Source organism: Chelonoidis abingdonii, chromosome 20, assembly GCF_003597395.2.
Source record: "Chelonoidis abingdonii isolate Lonesome George chromosome 20, CheloAbing_2.0, whole genome shotgun sequence".
NCBI lineage: Eukaryota > Metazoa > Chordata > Testudines > Testudinidae > Chelonoidis > Chelonoidis abingdonii.
Genome location: NC_133788.1, coordinates 6193172 through 6214864, shown reverse-complemented (window position 1 = coordinate 6214864; position 21693 = coordinate 6193172). Strand labels below are relative to the sequence as shown.

At 40.1% G+C, this 21693-nt stretch overlaps 1 protein-coding gene across 6 annotated transcripts in view; it reads left to right on the top strand.

The window, feature by feature from the left end:
* CUX1 (cut like homeobox 1) overlaps positions 1 to 21693 on the top strand; it is a 441436-nt gene that overhangs the window by 160535 nt on the left and 259208 nt on the right. For all 6 annotated transcript variants that reach the window (XM_075074026.1, XM_075074022.1, XM_075074024.1 and 3 more), the window contains exon 3: positions 7131 to 7178. In XM_075074026.1, the coding sequence (XP_074930127.1) occupies positions 7131 to 7178 (48 nt within the window). The remainder of the gene's footprint in view (positions 1 to 7130; positions 7179 to 21693) is intronic.

Below are 21693 nucleotides of genomic sequence, written 5' to 3'. Positions count from 1 at the left end.
CCAATCTCCCCAGTGGATACAGTATTTTTGTGGATGATAAAGCCGTACAGGTCAAGACAATGTTGTAAAACCACTTTATCAAACCAGGGTCACAGAGCTTTTGTTGTGGCATTTTAGACATGAGCTTTTTGGAGGTAAATGAGATCAAGTAGGCTAAGGGTTGTCTATACTGCCTTGTCATTCACAGCGCTCTCCTGTGGACAACACAAACCCTGCTCTTAGGTGGTGGAAATATTTTGTCGGCAAAAGTGCCGACAAACAGCATTTACACTGCTTGACTTTTAGCAACATGGCCTTGTCACTAAAAGCTGTGTAGTGTAGACAAAGCCCAAGAAACAGCAAAAGGTCCTGTGTAGATTCAGAGGTAAAGTAAATTAAAAGTGCAGTATTGCTAGCCTTACCCTGAGTTGGTATATCTGTATACACCAGTGCAATATATGAAGATGGTAATAGATAAATAATACAATCTGGGTACCAGAAAATATGTGGTGTCCAATTTTGTATCGTAGATTTACTGTTGCTTCATTGTCTAAAGGGTTATTTTTAAGGCCAATGAAAAAGGAGTTAAAAAAATTATTGGGATTCAGATTTCATTGTGAAGCTCTCTTATCAAAATGTAAAACTGGAAGTTTCTTATTACTTTAAAGAGAAGAGATACCATATTGGCCTTCAGTGTTGTACAGATTTGATCTTGTTAGTGCTAGAACATACTAATTCATACTCTTCTGAGGTGCTAAGTTTGTCTGTGATAGAGTAGCTTTCTGAAAAAGGCAGCATGCTGATAAATCATCCACAGAGAGAGCACATTTAGATGGCAAGGAAAAATATGCTTCTAATTTGACCGTATAGGAGCACTTGAGTACAATCTTCGATGCATTTGTGTTGACAAATTATCATTTGTTCTAATGTTCAGTTGAATGTACCCTTTCTATCTGTAGTGTTGGGTCACAGTGATTTGCTACAGAGCTGTGTATGAGGGCTGGATTTGGTTGCATCTCCTATTTTGATCACAATCCAGACAGTAAAGGCCACTACATTTTAAAAGGATAATAAATCATATGGTGTCCTTGCTAACCAACATTACAGATTCCCATGGGTCAGAATTGAGCATCCTTATTTTTGTCTGTTCAGTTTAGGACAAAGAAGGTAGAATTATATCTGACATAAGTATAATATTTGGAGCCATAGTCTGGTAAGTAATTTCTCAGACTGCCAAAAATAAATCTAGCAGGAGTAATATAGCTGGTGACTTGGGGCATACGTAGTTCTGACTGCATTTGTGATTTTATTTTTACTTCCTTTCTTTTATGAGATGTCTGAAGTTTTAATGCCAGTTAGCCTAGTAAGCGCTTATAAAACTACTAGACCAAACTAAAACAATTTGCAAAAATAACTAGCAGGTGAAGATGCATAGTCATTTCTTCTGATGTTTGACACTCTCTGTTGTTCAGTTTCCTTACCGTTCCTCTCAAAGATGCACTTATTTTGGGTGTTTTTAAAATACTGGAGCAGAATATAAGATTTTTTTTGGGGGGGTCATTCTTCTGAAAGTTTTGTTACATGAAAGGAGATAAGATGAAGAGTGTTAAGTGCCACACCTTTATTGCCCTTAGCTACCATTCCAAGGTATGAAAACCTCTTATATGTTTAATTGCCCGTATTAAGTGACTACCACTCCAGTAAGCCCACAGACTGTGTATAATTGGTCTTCAATTCAATAGCACCCCCAGTAGTGGATTGGCTGAATCACTTTGAATGTCAGAGCCCCTAAAGGGAATGTTGTATACACCCATAGGGTGTATCTACAATAGGAAATTTTGTAAGCATAGTTTTACTGATGATGGAAGCTGTAGAATAAATGTGGCACAAGTATTTTTGCCACCATGTCATGTAATCCTGCTTGTTAGTATTTTGATTACTTGGAGGATGCATTTGGAAGTCTAACGTTAGAACCTGGGCAGTTGGTGAATGAAGAGCCACGTTTCAAGTTGTAAATATATTTGTATTTGTATTTAAATTGTAATCTGTTGTTTTATTGGAATTTTAAACAATTACTCAAAAAACTTCACAGTTCATTTTTAAAATGACTCAAGGGCCAAATTCAGAATTGGTGTAGCAAGCACAATTTTCCTGATGCTATTAGTTACACCAGGGTTTCATTTGGACCTTATGCTATACTTTCAGATGAAGCTTTTTTCTTCTTAAAATAGAAGCTTTGTTTGCCTGAAGTATTTATTAGTGCTTTGATACTTTAAATTCTGACCTATTTTAAATGTCTGCTATTTTTGTGTTGTGATGTAATAAATCATTCAGACTTTTACTGTTAACTAGTCAGAACCACATAACACATTGCAAGCAGTAGTAACAGATTTGTGAAATACAAACCTAGGGTATTTTCTGTTGCCCACATGTTGCCCAGGAATGAGGGAGATTGGGGATCAAATTTGTGTTGACCTTTTTTTCCCCCTTATAGCCTGATCACCAGCCTTTCTCTTCCTCTGGGTGCGAGCCACCCCAGTTTTCTTTCCCTCCCATGAAAATAATTTCCTCCTTCCTATTAAAGGTTAATATGGAAACAGCAGTATCTCTGTGAGGTCCTGTTACAGCCAAATCAGGGGCACTGCAAATCCCATCTTCGCACTATCAAGTATGTGCTAGAGTGTACAGTTCAGTAGACTGCTCTCTTCTGAGACCCACCAGGTGAATGGTCCTAAACTCATATATACAGTGTTTCAGGAAAGATTGATGTTAAGGTGGTAGTTTTAGAAGGACTTGCTTAGTAGCAGATTGGCTAAGACACGTCTGGCAAACAGCAACTTTTGTTTTCCCTGTCTATGGACCTGGCCATGATTTATCTCACTTTAACATCATGATACTCCATTATTTTCAGATCTACCTTCTGTATGAACTGATTTTAACCTTTATACCTGAAGCTTCAAGCAAAAAACTTTGCACTGTGCTTGATCTTCAGCATTCTGCAAATCAGTGATTTGAGGGAGGTGCTGAATCCATATCTCTTGTACTTCAGTATGCAGAGCTGTCACTAGTTTGGCTGTGCGAAGACATCATAAATGAATCTCTAAATTCAGAGGAATTACTGGGGACAAAGAATTTATCTTTTTGGGGTTTGGGATATTTATTTTACAAAATGCTACCTCTTTGCTTGAGTGATATAATTATACGGGTCAAAAAAGTAAAAAGGATGCCAATGTTTCTGTGATAAATCTTGTTCCTCAAAAGTTTATAACTTTTTTGTAAACTAAAACTTGGTATGCAAGTCTTGGCCCATGACCCAAACTTTTATTTTTATTTTTTTATTAACTTTTTTCATCAACTGGATACAAATAAAACGTGATTGAAGTTACATAGCAGAGTGCTGCATTCTGGTGTCACATGGCAGCTAAAAATTGGGAAATGCAACTGAGCTAAAACCCCATTATTGACTAGGCGAAGATCATGGAGAGAGAAATCATAAAACTTACACAAGTTGGCGCCACGGAAGAGAAATGTACTGTCACACCATTACAGAATAGACAACAAAATAGATCAGAGGAAAAATATCAGCAAGCATTTAGATATCAATAGCACTTCTAAGTGCCCCAAGGAGAAAAATCTCACTGAAGTGTCTTTGTTCTAAAACATAAGAATGGCCATAGTGAGTCAGACTGATGGTCTGTCTAGCCCAGTATCCTGTCTTCTAGCAATGGCCAGTGCCAGATGCTTCAGAGAGAATGAACAGAACAGAGACATTTATCATCCAATCCCAGCTTCTGGCAGTCAGAGATTTAGGGACACTCAGAGCATGGTGGTGTTGTGTCCCTGACTGTATTGACTAATAGCCATTGATGGACCTATTCTCCGTGAACTTACCTAATTCTTTTTTTGAACTCAGTTGTACTTTTGATCTTCACAACATCCTCCTACCACCAAGTTTCACGGGTTGACTGTGTGTTGTGTGAAGAAGTACTTCCTTGTGTTTGTTTTAAACCTGCCTTTTAATTTGATTGGGTGACTTCTGGTTCTTGTGTTTATGTGAAGGAGTAAACAACACTTCCTTATTTACTTTTTCCACATCATTCATGATTTTATAGACTTATTCTCATATCCCAACCCCCCTCCCCATATTCATCTCTTTTCTAAACTAAGGAGTCCCAGTCTTTTTAATCTCTCCTAGTATGGAAGTTGTTCCATGTCTGTAATCATTTTTGTAGCCCATCTCTGTATCTTTTCCAATTCTAATATATCTTTGTTGAAATGGGATAACGAGAACTTCATGCAGTATTCAAGGTGTGGGTATACTATGGATTTCTATAGTGGCATTGTGGTATTTTCTGTCTTATCTATCCCTTTCCTAATGGTTCCTGACATAATTAGCGTTTTTGACTGCTGCTGCACATTGAGCAGATGTTTTCAGAGGACTAACCACAATGACTACAATATCTCTTTCTTGGGTGATAACAGCTAATTTAGATCCCATCATTTTGTACATATAGTTGGGATTCTGTTTTCCAGTGTGCATTATTTTGCATTTTTCAACATAGAATTTCATCTGCCACTGTGTTGTCCGTTCACCCAGTTTCCTGCGTCACTTTTGTTACCCTTCACAGTCATCTTTGGACTGTTTGAGCATTGGCCTGCTAAACCCAGGGTTGTGAGTTCAGTCCTTGAGGGGGCCATTTAGGGAACTGAGGCTTAAAAAAAACTGGGGATTTGTCCTGCTTTGAGCAGGGGGTTGAAATAGATCTCCTGAGGTCCCTTCCAACCCTGATATTCTATGACTGAACTATCAGTGCTCTAATTAGTGTTGTTTTAGTTAGCTGCTAAAGAGAGTTTTTAAATGGCTACCACAGTATTCTTATCATGAGATGGATGTGTACTGTAAGGCAATAGCCATATGATACAGTGCAAAGCCTTGTAATGAAATTGAAAGACTGTGTGATAAATTATACATACAATGTAGTTCTTAAACTAATCATTTGTCTTTGACACCTTCACCTGCATTCTGGGCACTAATCCATCCCAGTTGGAACTTCTGATATATCAATCCTCTGAAACAGATTCAGAGAATTGGAATATTAAATGGCTTCAAACAACTGCCATTTAAAAACAATCTGCCAGAGAATTGTTCCATTTCCTCCAAGAAATTACACTCACGTAAAACCCAGGATAGGCAAAATTCAGTTCTGGACCAGTGACAAATTTCAGATCTGATGTCTTGCAGACCAAGGGTTAAAAGAAAAGGCTTTTTACCATTGGAAAGGCAAAATTTCTGGCTTTCTATAATTAATATTCCAATTCTCTGAATCTGTTTCAGAGGATTGATATATCAGAAGTTCCAACTGGGATGGATTAATGCCCAGAATGCAGGTGAAGGTGTCAAAGACAAATGATTAGTTTAAGAACTACATTGTAAGTATAATTTACAGCTTTCTAGAAGTCTCTAAGATATTGAACATTGAAATTGTCATCTTTAAATTTATTTTAAAAAAGATAATTTTTAGAAGTTTTTCTGACTTTGATATTCAATATAACTAGGGGACTCTGATTTTACAGATGGAAAGATACAAAAATTACCATAATCAATTTTTAGAAAGGTTGAAAACCATTTTTGTATTAAAACGCATGGCATGATTGTATGAAGTGATATAAAGTTTCACTGATACTTATTTGGGATGGCTTTGCCACTTTCCAATCCATAAATTATGCCAATAAAACCTTAATGCAGCACCTCACTATTGTTGTGTGTAGTCTCTGTATTATAGATCTATAAACTATACAAGTGCTGCATATGGATTCATAGCAGCAAAGAATCCTGTGGCACCTTATAGACTAACAGACATTTTAGAGCATGAGCTTTCATGGGTGAATACCCGCTTCGTCAGATGCATGGTTTCATAGTTGACTTTTGTGCTTCATGCTAATAAGTGGTTAAATCGCTATTTGAAGAATCTACAGAATAGTCTCCTCACAGTTACAGCACTTGCTTTTTGGGCATAGAATGAATTTTCTGAGAATTCATAAGTACTTCTATTAGTTAGAATTAAAATTAGTTTAAAAGAAGGTCCTTTAAGAAATTAAGTACTATCAGACCACTGTACTATGTTTTTGTCCTAAATGATCTTGATGGTGAAGTAATAGACTTCCCATGTAGTATGTGTAGATTATATCTGAAGCCTTTTTAATTTTTTTAAGGATTAATGGCCATTTGTTGTCATACTTCAGAACTGAAAGACTCTTCTTTAGCACGGGCCAACGAATAATTAATTGTTTGTAGAAGAACCACAAAGAATTCCCACTTTCAAAATGTCTACTATTTCTCATTGTTCTCAAGGCACTGGAATCACAGCAGCCCTTTACAAAAGTTTCCTTTTTCAAAATTGCTACTATTTCTCATTTTCAATAGGGGCGAAGCCAAACTGTCTTTAATTAAGGTGGTGGCCCTTTAGGGTTGCCAGCTCTGACTAAAGCTTTTTCCAAAAGATTTTTTCCCCCCCAACATGATGTAATGTCATTTTCTGAAAATATTCTATTAAAATCCCCTGGATTGCTTTTGATAGTCACCAGGAGATCAGTGCCAATTCTGGGAGACACCAAGCCAATCCTGAGGGTTGGCAACTCTATGGCCCCTGATGGCCTTACACTCAAAAGGAGGAAACTTCCATTATTGCACATTCACACATGTCAAAAGGAGACTTTGACTTCAATTCAGGGCTGTAGTTGGAATGCTTTTCAGGTGGACACACAAATTTACTTCAAATCACATTATTCACTTCACTGTTCCAGTACACTTATAAAATTGAAAGAGTTAACAGCCTGCCCAACGTTACCACAGTCTTTAACCAGTTATCATTTGCAACAATCAAAAGTGTGTACCAAACTGGAAACTATTACATTGGAAACATGATCCTGTTCAGAATGAATTCTAGCTAACCTCTGATTAAACAAACGTTTCTATAAAATACAATCAAGCTTCAAAATCAACATTCAAAAAATTGGAGAAAAAAGATTGACAGCATGCTGCTCCATTCTAAATATTTAATAATCACTTCTAGTCTGATCAAAATTATTCTTTATATGCTTTCTTTTTTTTAAATGTTTCCTGATGGAATCCCTTTGCTTTTGTCTTGCAGGATCTGCGCAAACAGGTAGCTCCATTATTGAAGAGTTTCCAAGGGGAGGTAAGAGACAATACTTTCGTTTATCTTGTCACTTCTGATTGCCTACGTTTACGTCAATCTAGTGTGATGTAACCATTCAGTGAGGCTGTATGGACCAAGGGCTGTGCCATAAGCATGGAGCAGTTTGCAGGAGTAGAGTCTATGTGTGTTTATGTATATGAAAAAGGAATATATTTTGGTTTATACAAATGCTTAAAAAAGGCATCTGTTCGTATGTTTTAGAAGTTCTTGATATAACCTAAAAACATTACAAATACCCTAAGTTCTGCAGTATAATGGAAGATAGACTGGTGGTAGGCCATCAGGCAATTTAGAAACTGAAATCTTCCACCCCATCACAATCCTTCCACCCCATTTTCAAATGCCTGGAAAAAAAAGATGAGCTTTACAATGTGCCTTGAAGTTCATGCTATTATGGATTAACGTCCGGAGCCATTTTCAAAGTCTGGAGGAGGGAGTGGCCCTCACAGAGAACACTGCCAGCAGCCCCCTTTCGTTTGTAACAGTGAGGCTCCAGGTCAGGGGCTCCTGCTGATCTCAGCTGTAACATAGTGGAGAGAGACTCAGTATCTAGGGTGGGTCCTAAGCCATGTAGATCCTAAATATAATGTAAATGTTAATGTATGTTATGTAATATGCATGTATAAAATATATATAGGTTTACACTGAAGAGGGAAAACGATGTATAGAATATGTAACATGTAAATTTTCCCTCAAAGTTGAAACATTAGACTCTAAAAGAGCTTGTTGGACCCTAATGTTTGTAGGTGATACTTGGAAGAAAAAATAATTACAGGAAGTTCTAACACCGTTGCTACTACTTCTGTTCCCGGAGACATTTTTCTCTTAAGAAAAGTCACAATTTCAACCTGTCAGTATTTTGATGTGAGGCCCTTTCCTATGGGAAAGGAGGTTGCAGCCTGCCGTAGAGTTGTAGGTTTTGACTGTGGCTGACAGTGAAGCACTCATTGCAGGTGGTGTTTTTTTCAAACAGTAGTTAGGCCTGAGTGGAATTTTTGTATTGATTTTAATGGCTTTTGGATCAGGCTGTAACACTTTAAAAAGTAATATGCACTAAGGCTATGTCTGCACAGCCCTGCAGTTTGGATGACAGTGGTGTGAATTGCAGTGCTCACTGGTGTGCTGTGCTGAAAGTCCCCTGTGTGGATGCTGTGGGCGTGAACTAAAAGGTGCCTAGTTCACCTTAAGTTAGAGCCGGTCTACACCAAAAACGCTGCAGCGGTGCATCCACCTCAGTGAGAGGCGGTAGCTATGTCGATGGGAGAAGCCCTCCTGTTGACATAGTGCCGTCTACACTGGATGTTAGGTCAGTATATCTGCGTTGCTTGGGGGTTTTCATAGCTCTGAGCAACATAGTTATACTGATGTCAGTTTATAATGTAGATCTGGCCATAGTGTTCTTTAAACAGGACTGAAAAGTTAATGTGAACTAGATAGCTTTCAGTTTGTGCCTGTTGTGTCCAGGTGGGGGAGTTACAGCACAGCAAGCTAGTCCATGCTGAAATTCATACCCCCAGAGTCTGAACTGCAGAGTCATGTTAACAATTCCTGTTTCTTCACTGGTATTTTTCTTCTGGTTTCCCTTGGTTGCATGGCATTGCTACCACACCAGAGGGAAAGATGGATTGTGTAGAGCAACTCACCAGTGTTTTTAACCTGTGTCAACTAGACCTGCTCTGAGCAGAGCTGTGAAATGCACTGATTAAAATGTCAGTGGCCAGTGTGTGCTAGTGCTTCCACTAGTGCAAGCACCTGTGGAAGCCACACTGAGAAATGTGAAGAAAAGTGCTAGTGCAGAAGACTGATGGGTCTATCTACTGTGAAAAATCCTGGAAATACAACAAAATAATCAATTAATTCTGTTATAAGAAAAACAGGAACTATTTATATGTGACCTTACACCATAAGAAAGGTTAAATTTTTATTTAGAAAAAAATCAGATTTTAAATTTAAACTCATACTTCATCATAATAATAATAATAATAATAATAATAATAATAATTAATAAAAATTAGTGCATCAGAAGCTGTAAGTAGTGGCTGTAACCTCATACCTTATATGTTGTAGATATCTTACCTCAAAGAATGTACCACGGCTGCAATTGTGTAATGCCGATAGACCCTGGTCGTTGGTGGGCGGGATCAATCCTGGGACCTCTGAAGCTTAGTGTATGAACATAAGAATGGCTGTACTGGTTCAGACCAAAGGTCCATCCAGCCCAATATCCTGTCTACTGACAGTGGCCAATGCCAGGTGCCCCAGAGGGAGTGAACGTAACAGGTAATGATCAAGTGATCTCTCGCCTGCCATCCATCACCACCCTTTGAGCATTTACTGTATGAGCTAAAAGCCACGTGGCTGTAGCAGACTCATTAACTCTAGAAGGTGAGCTAAAAGCCATGTGATTTTTAGTTAAGGCTGTAGCAGACTCCTTAATCTAGCAGGCACGGGGCCGTCCAGAGGATTCAGGGGGCAGAGCCGGTCTTCAGTGGCAATTCAGCGGTGGGAAGCATCTGCCGCCAAATTGCCGCCAAAGAATGAAGCAGTGATGGTAGAACAGCCTAAGTGCTGCCAATCACTGCTTTTTTTTCCCCTTTTTCCCGCTGCTTGTAGCGCTTGTACTCACTGGGCGGCGCTCCGAGGCTTCGAAAGCACTTCAGCAGTGGGTCCTTCACTCACTCCGAGTCTTCCACTGCACTGAAGGACCTGCCACCAAAGACCTGGAGCAAGTGAAGGGCCCACCGGATAAAACCCAGAGCGGCTCACAGGGCCCCTGTGGGGCCTAGGGCAAATTGCCTCACTTCCCCCACCCCGGGCAGTCCTGATCAGGCATAGGTTACATCTTCCCCTAGTTGAGGAAAACCCATCCTGAGCTTCAGAGACTTCCCAGTTGATAAGCTGGGAGGAGCCCACCCTTGTAATGCTGACAAACCTGGGTTGTTGGCAGGCGGGATCGAACCTAGGACCTCTGAAACTTAGTGTATGAGCATCTACTGCATGAGCTAATGAGTCTGTTACAGCCATGTGGCTTTTAATGTCTAGGTGGCACTAGACAGGGACAGGGCACCACACCCAACAGGCATGGATTACACTTGCTAAATGTGTAATAAGCTGTAAAATGATTATTTTACTGTTGCAGTTCCCATCAGAGCGTGGAGAGAAATTTAGGAGTATATTTTCAGCAATCTGCCTAGGGAATTAAGTGAGCACATATTATTTTTTATGAGGGTTATATTTCTGATTCTTTGCACATTTGACTGAATATGTCCCTCAAAGAAGCAATAATTTCTTTGCTTGGAAGCAATATGTTTTTTTAACTACTTAATTTTCCAAGCGCAATTATAAAAGCTTATCAGATGAAGTTCCTTATATAGTACAACACGTGAGGAAAAAGAATGACCTGTGTAAGTCAGTTTGACAATGGGAACATGCATATTAACATTGCTTTATATGAATTGTAATGCTCTATAAGACTCTTTCACTTTGGTTTCCATCTTGTAATATATTGACAGAAGTCTGCGTATGTATACTACTTTTCTCTAATGAGTGGAATGCTGCATGCTCAAGTATGTGTCATAAACCCTGATCCTGCTACATTTAAAGAAGCTTCTCTGAACATGTCCTATCTATTTTAGAGAAATTTGCACTTATATGAATATATCAGTGTTGCAGCGAAGCAAACCTCTGCTGTAGACTTACTGCACTGATGTAAATTACAGTTTATACTGGTTTAATTTGCTCTGGTAAATTACCAGAGTAAGACATGCTAGTATAAACCTCATTTTACATCAGTGCAGCATGTCTGCATTAGGGCTGGTACTATTGTAACTGCATCTATGTTGTCACATTGGTGTGCATCTCTGTAAGGATAGGTCTATACTACCCACCGGATCAGCGGGCAGCGATTGATCCAGCGGGGGTCGATTTATCACATCTTGACCCCAAGCGCTGTCCTGTCGACTCCTGTGCTCCACTGCCATGAGAGGCGGAGGCAGAGTCAATGGGGGAGCAGCAGCAGTTGACTCACCGCAGTGAGTAGATCTAAGTACATCGACTTCAGCTACATTATTCACATAGCTGAAGTTGCGCCCCAGTGTAGACCGGGCCTAAAACAGGCCTTAGAAACTCCTTTTATCTCCAGAATAATTACCTTCATCATGACAGGTTTCAGAGTGGTAGCCGTGTTAGTGTGTATCAGCAAAAACAACAAGGAGTCCTCGTGGCATCTTAGAGACTAACAAATTTATGCTTATGCCCAAAGAAATTTGTTGGTCTCTGAGGTGCCACAAGGATGCCTCGTTGTTTTTACCCTGATCATGTCAATTGTATATAAACATAGCATGGATGACTCTCAACCATGGTGTTTCTTAGAAACAGTGCATCAGCCTTAATATGAAATTATTTCAGTAAATAAAACAAATATGAGCCCAGTTTCTGGCAAGTAATAATGTACTATCTACAGTTGGTTCACAAGTATTAATCTTATTAAATAACTTATTACAAGCTTATGTGCTGAATGCTCCACAGAGCACAAGAGGCATTCAAGGCATAAGCTTTCCTCCATTTCAGGTCCTCTGAAGTTGTGCCTCTCACCCCAGTCCCAGAGATATTGCAGCATGCATCATACTTGTAATTTTACAATTGCTATGCAGTCCTTCTGGAACTACCTTTTTGGGGTCATATAAGTGTCATTTTCCCCTTTAGATACAGAATGGTTTTGCAGGGTTTTAAAATATTCTTATGCTGTTGGAACTACCCATTGACTGTCCTTTGGCATGTAAAAGAGTAATATTAAATGTTTAGCAAACTTCTGCCCTATAACGAGAAACAAGCCTTTACAGGTCTGCTGTAGGATGACTCTCTGCTCCAGTTGGGCTCCATGTTTGCTGTGACATCATGAGCATAGTTCATGCTGGGGGGTATCCTGGAGTGAGGGAGCATGTGACATCAGTTATCCAGACATGGCTTGGAGGAGACGGTAAACTTAAAAACACTTATGTTTTCACCGTCCTCCCTGTGCATAACATGTGGAGCATTCAGCAAATATACTAGCTGTTAGCTAATTTCTTTAAATTTATTCATTGGTTTCCTTCAGTAGTAGATGTTTTGCTTTTAGTTTGATCTCTCAAGTTTTCTTTGTATTTCACTGCACAATACGGATGGATATTTATAAATATAAAAAACACAGCCAGAATGTTTTGCATTCTATGGATGTTTATCTAAATCAAGGGAAATTGCAGATGGAAACTGTTTGTTACCAAATATGCAGTTTCTATTAGTTGCTTGAAAGAGCTGTTTTCATCTACAGATCTTGGAACTGCAGATTTTTCATGGTAACATTGAATGTAAAAGCCTTCTGAAATAGAAATTAGGATACTGCAAGTTCAAAAATGTACTTAAAACAAATACAATAAGAAAACCTATTAAAGCAGGGTTCATGTGGGGGATTGTTAGCTAAAGGGAAAAAAAAATGAAATTCTTAAGGTTCTGAAATGCATAGTATAGTGATGATTTTATCACGTTTGTTCTGTGAGCCTAGCCATAGAATACATTGAGTCCCAACAGTAATGTTACAATTACAGTAACGTGGATGAAAAAACAGGATATCAAACTAAAATGAAAAAATAATACAAAACAGTTTTAAACTTCCTGACTTATTTGGGAATAGACAGTCTACTTGAAGTATATTATTGTTTTTATTATGATATTCATTCCATAATTAAGATTGCGTTTGGATTTCTCTTATAAGCCCTCCTTTTAAAATGCACAAAAAGCTTTTTGCTTCAAAACTGCTAAATTAGTTATTTGACTTGTATATGTTTGTGGAAACTTTAGGGGGCACACTTAAGCTTGTGAGATGATGTAAATGAGGTGGTGTGAGAGGGAGGGATGAAGAATTAATAGAACAACAGGGCCCATTGGTGTTTTTAGAAATTATAGAATTTTATAAAGAACGTAATTTTGTAGGTGTCTTAGCTGGACTCAACTGAACTCCACTTTCAACCTTAACTCTTTTTTTTAAATCATTTTTTTCTTTGTTTACAATCAATAAGTTGAGGGTGCTTCCAGTTAACTCTTCAATCACAGTATCCTAAAAGCCAGAATGAATAAATAATGGCCAGAGTATTGTATTATCCAATTATAATTTGTTTTCCAATTTAGAAAGGAAACGCCATCTAGTTATCATTTGAATAAACACTGTCTGCACATAATATATAGTAGGTTGCAATGGGTTATCACATTTATATAAGTAGACGAACTCTTGCACATGAAATCCTAAATATAAAGCTTTATGTTCGTAGGCTATGCTTTCTGTTATAGAAATAAATTTGCTTTGTGGAAATTTCATGTCTCAATCCATATTTGTGATATCATCAAGTAGATATTAAGGCTGGGAAAGGATTTCCTGGGGTTATTAACATTCTTTTCATGTGGCATAGCAGGACTGTCCAACAGGAACACACTAATCCTTAATTTGGAGCATCCTTTAAGGCAAATACTCTGAAAGAGTAGACTGTGATCTTCTGTGACTGCCATATCTAGTTTTCTTCTTTCAAGACAGGTAAATTTAGATGTATTGCCATTCTGATGAGAGCACTCTGGCTCAGTGCTTAGCTGAATTGCTCTTTAAGCTATTGATTTGGTCAGTAGAGTAATTTAGTAATTATCTATATGCAGACAAAGGAGTTGAAAATATGACCAGACTGGTGTACTGGAACTACTAATCATACCAGTGAAAGGATGCTTTAATGAGTTCGTAAACAGAATGGCCTAAAAAAGTTCAGTCATCTGTTCTTGTCCCCTGCATTTTATAGGACTATTCCTTGGCTAATATCAATCTTTTCTTTTCTTTTTAAATTTCCTTTTGTTAAATTTACAAACCTGATTCATATGATTTCTTTCCTGTAAGTTCACTCTATGATGGCTCAATTAGAATTGGTTCAATATTCAGGCCAACTTCATAATTGAAAACACATTTTCTTCTCAAAAGCTGCAGCTGGTTTGGTTCTGCTCATGCAGAAAAGGATATAACCTTGCATAACATAGGAAATGAACGGTTGAGAGAGAAGCCAAATTCAATTTCAGTCAGATATTTTGAGGATAAGTCCATGATCTATGGAAGCAGGGGAATGAAAAGTGTGTGTATGTGGAAAGCAGCGTATTCAGCAGTCTATTAATCATGGCTAGCCTGTGTGCTGTTGTGTGCTGTTGCATTAGCATTGATGCTAGTACAGAGGCTGGAGAGCAGCCAAGCACTCCAGAAGTTAACCTCTTAAAGACCCTGAGCTGCTGTCTGTTAAAGAAATGTAATTTTGTGGTCAGAAATAAATGCTTATGATGTAGCAGGAGCTTTGAAAACAACAGTGAGGCAAAGCTATTACAAATTGCTCTGTGTTGTGGAAGTCAACAGCATACATCAAAATTCAGAGCTTTCATCTCATTGATTTAGGCCCAAAGCTTTGCAGCTTTTCAATAAAAGCCCCATTAAACAATTGTATGTAACAGACAATGTGGAGCAAATCTAATATTTCCACTAGATAATTGTTATCTTTAACATTCTCTCAGCAGCTGCCAGTGGAGTGTTGTTTTTTTTTTCTTTAACATGAACACAGAAAAAGGTTTTACACACTTTATTTTAATCTTGTGTTACGATCCTAAACTGCAAAAGAAAATGCTGAACAGCTTGGAACAACAATGGTGCTGTTTGATTTTGTTTCTTTGGTTTGTACAAATGTGTAAATGATCGATTTTGGCTAAGTTTGTTGCAGTTTAGGCAAAGTCTTCCCCCGGGAAGGGAATTTAAATATATTTAGATATCTGGAAAGGGGTATGCTCTCTTCTTGATGAGAATGCAGGACACCCATTAATATCAATAAGAGTTATACACATGGAGTGGGTAGCCTTTGAGAGAAGAAATATTATATTCAAAACTATTAACTTTACAAACTATGAACTCTGCTATAGGTGAGATTATGTTCAACCATAGCACACAAGAGAAGGATGTGACTAGCTTCCCCGCATCTGTTATACCCCCTGCACATACCACTGGCATTCTATTCCATCCCAAATTACAATGGGCCTTATTTTTCCCCTTCTTGCAAGATATGAGCAGGTCCCACTGAAATCAATGGAAGTTACTCATCCTGCAGTAGGAGAATCTGGCCCAGTGCAGTGCCTCTTAGAGCGCCTCCTGGTGGTGGTCAGACTCCATGCTGCCTCCAATCTCGGACAGTACCTTAAGGCATATTTTCATTTTATACATTTAATAAATATTCCCTTCCCATGTGTTTCCATTTTTAATTATATCTGTGTTAGACATTAGAGCTGGAGAAGGCATCTCATCCATCTTCCTGCCCTGGGCTCAGACGGGGAGTGAAAATATTGGCACTCTTCTCAAGCTCCGTCCATAACACCACACTCTCTTCTATAACCTCTCTCCTATACCACACCCCTATCCCAGAGTAGCTGAAAGTTTCTATTGAAATGGTTAGTGGTGAAATAGCTAAAACTGACATTACTTTGTCACCAGACTTTAGAAACACCTCATTGAGAAGAATTGGGCAATTTGCACCTTTCAAAGGCATTATTTCTGTTTGTAAACTAGTCCTTAGTTTGCAGGTACATACAATTTTGTACTGGTTAAATGTCCTAAAGCTTCATTAAGAGAGTTAAGATTGCCTAGTGGTGCTTGGTGCCCTTCAGAACACTGAATTCTGCTACACTCAGACCTCTGGAAATCAGGAAATACAAACTTACGGTACTCTCCATCCCTGCTGCACAGCTTTACCTCTGTCCCCCTGGAGCTAGTAATAGCCGCTGGCAATGGTTCAGGAAGGGAGAGGGTGCCATAACAAGTAAACATAAGGAAATTCTAGGAGCGCGTGCCATTGTTTGCTGTGTTCCAGCAATGTGAATCACAGCATTAGATCTGCGTGCACTCCAGCTAGGTTCATTGTGCTAGGTGTGTAGTAGTATTGGATAGTAGAGGATTTAGTTGGAGCAGGTTGGCCTAACTGTTACTGTGATATGAAACGTACAGAGGTGTGTTTGTCATGTGGATCATCAGTAGTGTGGTGACATATGGCAGTCATCTCTGGGTTAATGAGGGGTATGAAGGCAGTGTGTCAGAAGGAATCCTCTGGGAAAGATGAAGGGGTTGTAACATTTAGCAAGTCTAAGCTGATTTTCATGGAGTAGGCTCAGAGTTGGCCTGTAGGCCAGGTGTAGGTAGCTCCTGTTTGCTATGCCTGACCTACACTTGAGTCTTGCTATAACAAAGATAAGATGTTAGGCTTTGTTGTGCACTGCTCACATGCTCTGTTCCCTGAGTGTCCTGTAACATCTGTAAGGGTAGAATGTTAGTATGTGTGTTATTGGCATGTCAAGTTTTGCTCAAAGGGGGCAGAGTTAAGGTAGTGTTTCAGAGGTGATGTATTCCTTAACTTGAATTTTTTGTTTTCAGAGGTTTGAGTGTAGCTGAACAAAATGTTCTGAATCAGAGGGGTAACCGTGTTAGTCTGGATCTGTAAAAGTCGCAGAGAGTCCTGTGGCCCTTTGTAGACTAACAGACGTATTGGAGCATGAGCTTTCATGGGTGAATATCCGCTTTGTCGGATGCATCCGACGAAGTGGGTATTCACCCACGAAAGCTCATGCTCCAATATGTCTGTCAGTCTATAAGGTGCCACAGAACTCTTTGCTTCTTTTACAGATCCAGACTAACACAGCTATCCCTCTCATAGAAGAATTCTGTGGTTCTGAAGGGTTTGAGGTACCCACTAGGCAGCCGTAGCTCTGTGTTAAGTTTTGGGCTGTTTAATTTCCTTTTAAAAACAAAAAACAAAAAACTCACTTCTGCATGTGCCAAAGCCCAGCTCTCTGCCTCTTTTGCCTCGAGCTCTGTGGCAATGATTACTTCAACCACAGAATGCACTAGCTGCATGTTAGTCCCTTCACAGACTCTACAGCATCTCATCATCTCCCTCCTCCCCATGAACAGGTGGTTGTTGGAATAGGACACGCAGGTTGAGGAGCAGGAGAGGGGATGCAGGTACAATTCAGGGAGTGATGTGGAGTCATTGAGGGTGTTTTTTGAAGTGCGAGACAAATATGGAGTGAATGACGTGGAGTGTTTGGGAGGGGGACAGAGCTGAAGCCCTCTGACATTCCCCACTGCACATTTGACACCCTTCTTTTCATCCCCATCTTCCCTTCATTGCTCTAGTACTGCTCCAACTTTCCTTCCATCACCCATTGTTCATCCCCATACCTTTTGCTGCTCCAGGCCCCCTCACATGCACATCAGCTCCACTCTTCTTTTTGCCACGCAGGGCCCCTGTTAACCTTGGAGGATCATGAGGTTGGGAAGGTGGTGAGGCTGTGAGTAGTGTATGTACCAGCTTGAGGTAGGAGGTGCCAATTCTAGAGGTGCTGGGGCTCAGCCCTGGGAAGTGCTGGCACAAATTAAGCACTGACTTTGGTGCAGTGACCACAGCATGTGTCGTTGGGCCACCCAGTTACTATGGCCAGGTCTGCACTCAACAGTTACGTTGACTCAGCTATGTCGCTCGGGGGTGTGAAAAATCCATTCTCCTGAGCAATACTGTTAAGCTGACCTAACCCCTGGCGTAGACAGCACTAGGTTGATGGAAGAATTCTTCCATTGACCTAGCTACTGCCTCTTGGGGAGGTGGATTAACTAAGCTGACAGAAGAACATCCCCTGTTGCTGTATTGAGTGTCTACATTGAAGCAATACAGCTATGCAACTGTAGCTCTGCAGTGTTTCAAGTGTAGACAAGCCCTGACAGCAGACTGCCTGGAAACAGTCTGGCACTTTAAAAGCCTTTAATCTTGCTGTACATGTGGATTTCATTGTCTCTGGGTGTGTTTCCGCAGCACTCAGAGGGCGTAATTGCAGCATGTGCAGACATACCTGAGTTACCTTTTGATCTGAGTTAGCTCGCTCAAACTAGCACTAACAGTAGTGGTGTGAGTTAGCTGCCACAGACAGTCCCACCTGGAACCTTGTGTATGTACTCCTACAGCTGGCCCATGCTGCCACCTGTGCCACTGTGGCTACACCGCTAGTTTTAGTGAGTTAGCTCAGATTAGGCCTACACATGCAGCCCCAGTTGCAGTGTAGACATACCCTTTGGCTGAAGCTACAGAAACCCTGCTCTGGAGTGCCTAACTTAACCCTGAATAATTTCTTTAACATAACCAGCCCACAGGTACAGTGGGTGCCATGCACTAGCTGAGATAAATCCCAAACAACTGTGATAAGTTTGGGAAGGATTAGAGCCATAGTTTAAGCCCCAGATGTGCTCCAAAAAGGCTGGGGAAGGGGGGGGAGTTGATTTTATTAACACACTTTTTTTTTTTTGAAGAGTGCTGTATCTCAGGAACCTCTTATTCAAATGACCCCAGATTTGGACCTCTGTCCCTACTCTGCACCTGTTGGGCATAGCAAATTTAAAAACAATCTGAGTCAGCATGTGGATTTTAGAGCACTTAAGAATAGTCTGTTAAACAGTAAGCAACTTTCAACCTTCACTATAGTAAAGTTTCTTTCTCTTCTTAAGTTTAACTGTTTCAGTGTGCGGGGGGTGTATTTTCACCCAAATTTATGGGAAAAAAGCATCTTTATGTAACTGACTACTGCATCCACACTAAGGGTTAGACTGCTTTAACTATACATATTTCAAATAGATATAGTTAAAGGGTTACTGCTCATAAGAGGCTGCGGTGAGAGGCTGAAGGACAGGTTAGAGAACCACTCAGTTTAGCATGGTGCCGCTTTTCATACTGGGAAGTTAGATGGAGCTGCATGGCACAGAAATTCAAGAAAATGGCTACTCTGCTCCCTAATTTCCATTTTGTGGATGAGGGTTTGGCATCATTGCCCTAGCCATGTCTAGACTCCACTTTCCAACACGTGCCATTTGAGTCTTCCACACGCATGCAAAAAGGCATATTGACATAGGTGCTGGGTCACTGCACTGATTCCACTGTGTATTGCTCTGCTGATTGTGCCTCAGCCCCTGCTGAGATGGATGTACAGATGCAAATCTCCACTCTTGCTCTATGCTACTTATGGGTGTGGAGGATCAAATCCTACAGGCTGTTAATTCTTGCCACTTAGTTTGCTTGTGTTCCAGATATTCCCTAGGCAGGGGGTAGGAGGCAGATTAACACAGGGTACGTGGGATCCACGTTCAGCCGCAGTTAGAAGGGACCTGAGCACAACAATAACTTGAAGGCAGAGCAGTAGGTGGCATGAGCAGTGAAAAGCACAGCATTGTCATTCACTTGTAAATACCTACTGGAATGGGATGGGCAAGAGGATCAAGGACTTCAGAAGTCGGAGGAAGACAAGACTCGATCCTGTGGCCCTGGGAGAGTAAGCCCATCTCCAGGAAGGGGCTTGGTTGTTGGCTGGGAAGAACAGAGTGTATCTGGAGATGCTTAGAATACTTAGGCTATGTCTACCCTACCACGGTAAGTCGATTTATGCTATGCAATTCCAGCTACATGAATAATGTAGCTGGAGTCGATGTACCTCAAGTTACGTTACCGCGGAGTTTACAGCGCAGAGGGTTGACAGGAGAAACTCTCCCATTGACTTACCTTAGTCGTCTTGTTGGGGGTAAAATACAGGGTCGATCGGAGAGCAATCTGTTTTCGATTTGGTGGGTTTTCACTGTACCCGCTAAATCGACCACTGGTGGATAGATCTCAGTGCGTCAATCCCAGCTGTAGCGTAGACATAGCCTTAGGCTGTCTTGGGGAGAGAAGATCTGGAACTTTGGAGGATCTGAGTCCCATTTATAGTGTCCTACAAACAGGGCTTTGGAGTGGAGCCCCGAGCTGGAGCGCGGAGCAGCTCCGGAGCAGTGGAACTTCAGGTTTTTGTTTGGAGCTGGAGCGGAGCCAGAGCACAGCTCCAAAGCCCTACATATAAGTGTAGGACTTGAAGGGTCAGTAAGTCATCTAGTCCTGTCCCCTCTGCTCAAGGCAGGACTACGTAATAACTAGACCATTCCTGACAGGTGTTTGTGTAATCTTAAAAACCTCCAATAAGTGAAATGACTCAGTGTCCCTAGACAATTGGTTCCAATGCATAACTACCCTGACAGTTAGAAAGCTTTTCCTGATGTGCAGCCTAAACTGCCCTTGCTGCAATTTAAGCCCATTGCTTCTTGTCTTGTTCTTAGAGGGTAACAAGAACGTTTTTTGTCCTCCTCCTCGTAAAAACCTTTTATGTACTTGAAAACTGCTACTCTGTCCCCTATCAGTCTTCTCTTCTCCAGACTAAACAAACTCAATTTATTTTCAATCTTCCCTCATAGGTCATGTTTTCTAGACCTATAATCATTTTTGTTGCTGTCCTTTGGACTTTCTCCAGTTTGTCCCTATTTTTCTCCAGTTTATCCAGATCATTTTGAATTTTAATCCTGTCCTCCAAAGCACTTGCAATTCCTCCCAACTTGGTATTGTCCACAAACTTTATAAGTGTACTCTTTATATCATTATCTAAATGATAGATGAAGATATTGAACAGAATCAAACCCAGAATTGATCCCTGTGGGACCCCACTTGATATGGTCTTCCAGCTTGATTGTGAACCACAGATAACTACTCGCTGGGAACAGTTTTCCAACAAGTTTTGCACCCACTTTATAGTAGCTCCATATAGGCTGTATTTCCCTAGTTTGTTTATAAGAAGATCATGCGAGACAGTATCAAAAGCCTTGCCAAAGTCAAGATATACCACATCTACTGCTTTCCCCCTATCCACAAGGCTTGTTACCCTGTCAAAGAAAGCTACTATGTTGGTTTGACACCATTTGTTCTTGACAAATCCATGCTGACTGTTACTTATCACCTTATCTTCTATGTGCTTGCAGATTGCTTGCTTGATTATTTGCTCCATTATTTTTCTGGGTACTGAAGTTAAGATGACCGGTCTGTAATCCTCTGGGTTGTCGTTATGCCCCTTCTTATAGATTGGTATTATATTTGCCTTCTTCCAGTCCTCTGGAATCTCCTTGAGTTTTCAAAGATAATGGCTAATCTGTTTTATCTAATCTTATCTGTAATCTGCTGCTGTTGTCTTTATGCCAGATAGCTTTTTATCAAACTGTAATGTGCTGGTAAATTTAACTGGTGTACATGTCCCTAGGACTGTATTACTTAAAGGTGGCACACCTGTGCACTACATTAGAGCAACTGTGTTCACAGGCTTCCATTGTTTCCATAAGGCCCCATTTTTGTTCTATCTATCAATCTATTGCTCAGCAAAAAAATACCATATCCTGTAAGCAGATTCACAAGCTTTTTCTTAAACGCATCATTAAAATCCTTTTAAATGTGTTTAATTTATACAAATAATCAAACAAAACAGTTTTTTTGCTGTGTGTTCTGTCACCTTGAGTTTCTAATTTAAAAAAAAATAATTCTCAGCCCATTGGTTCATGATGCAGATATTACTG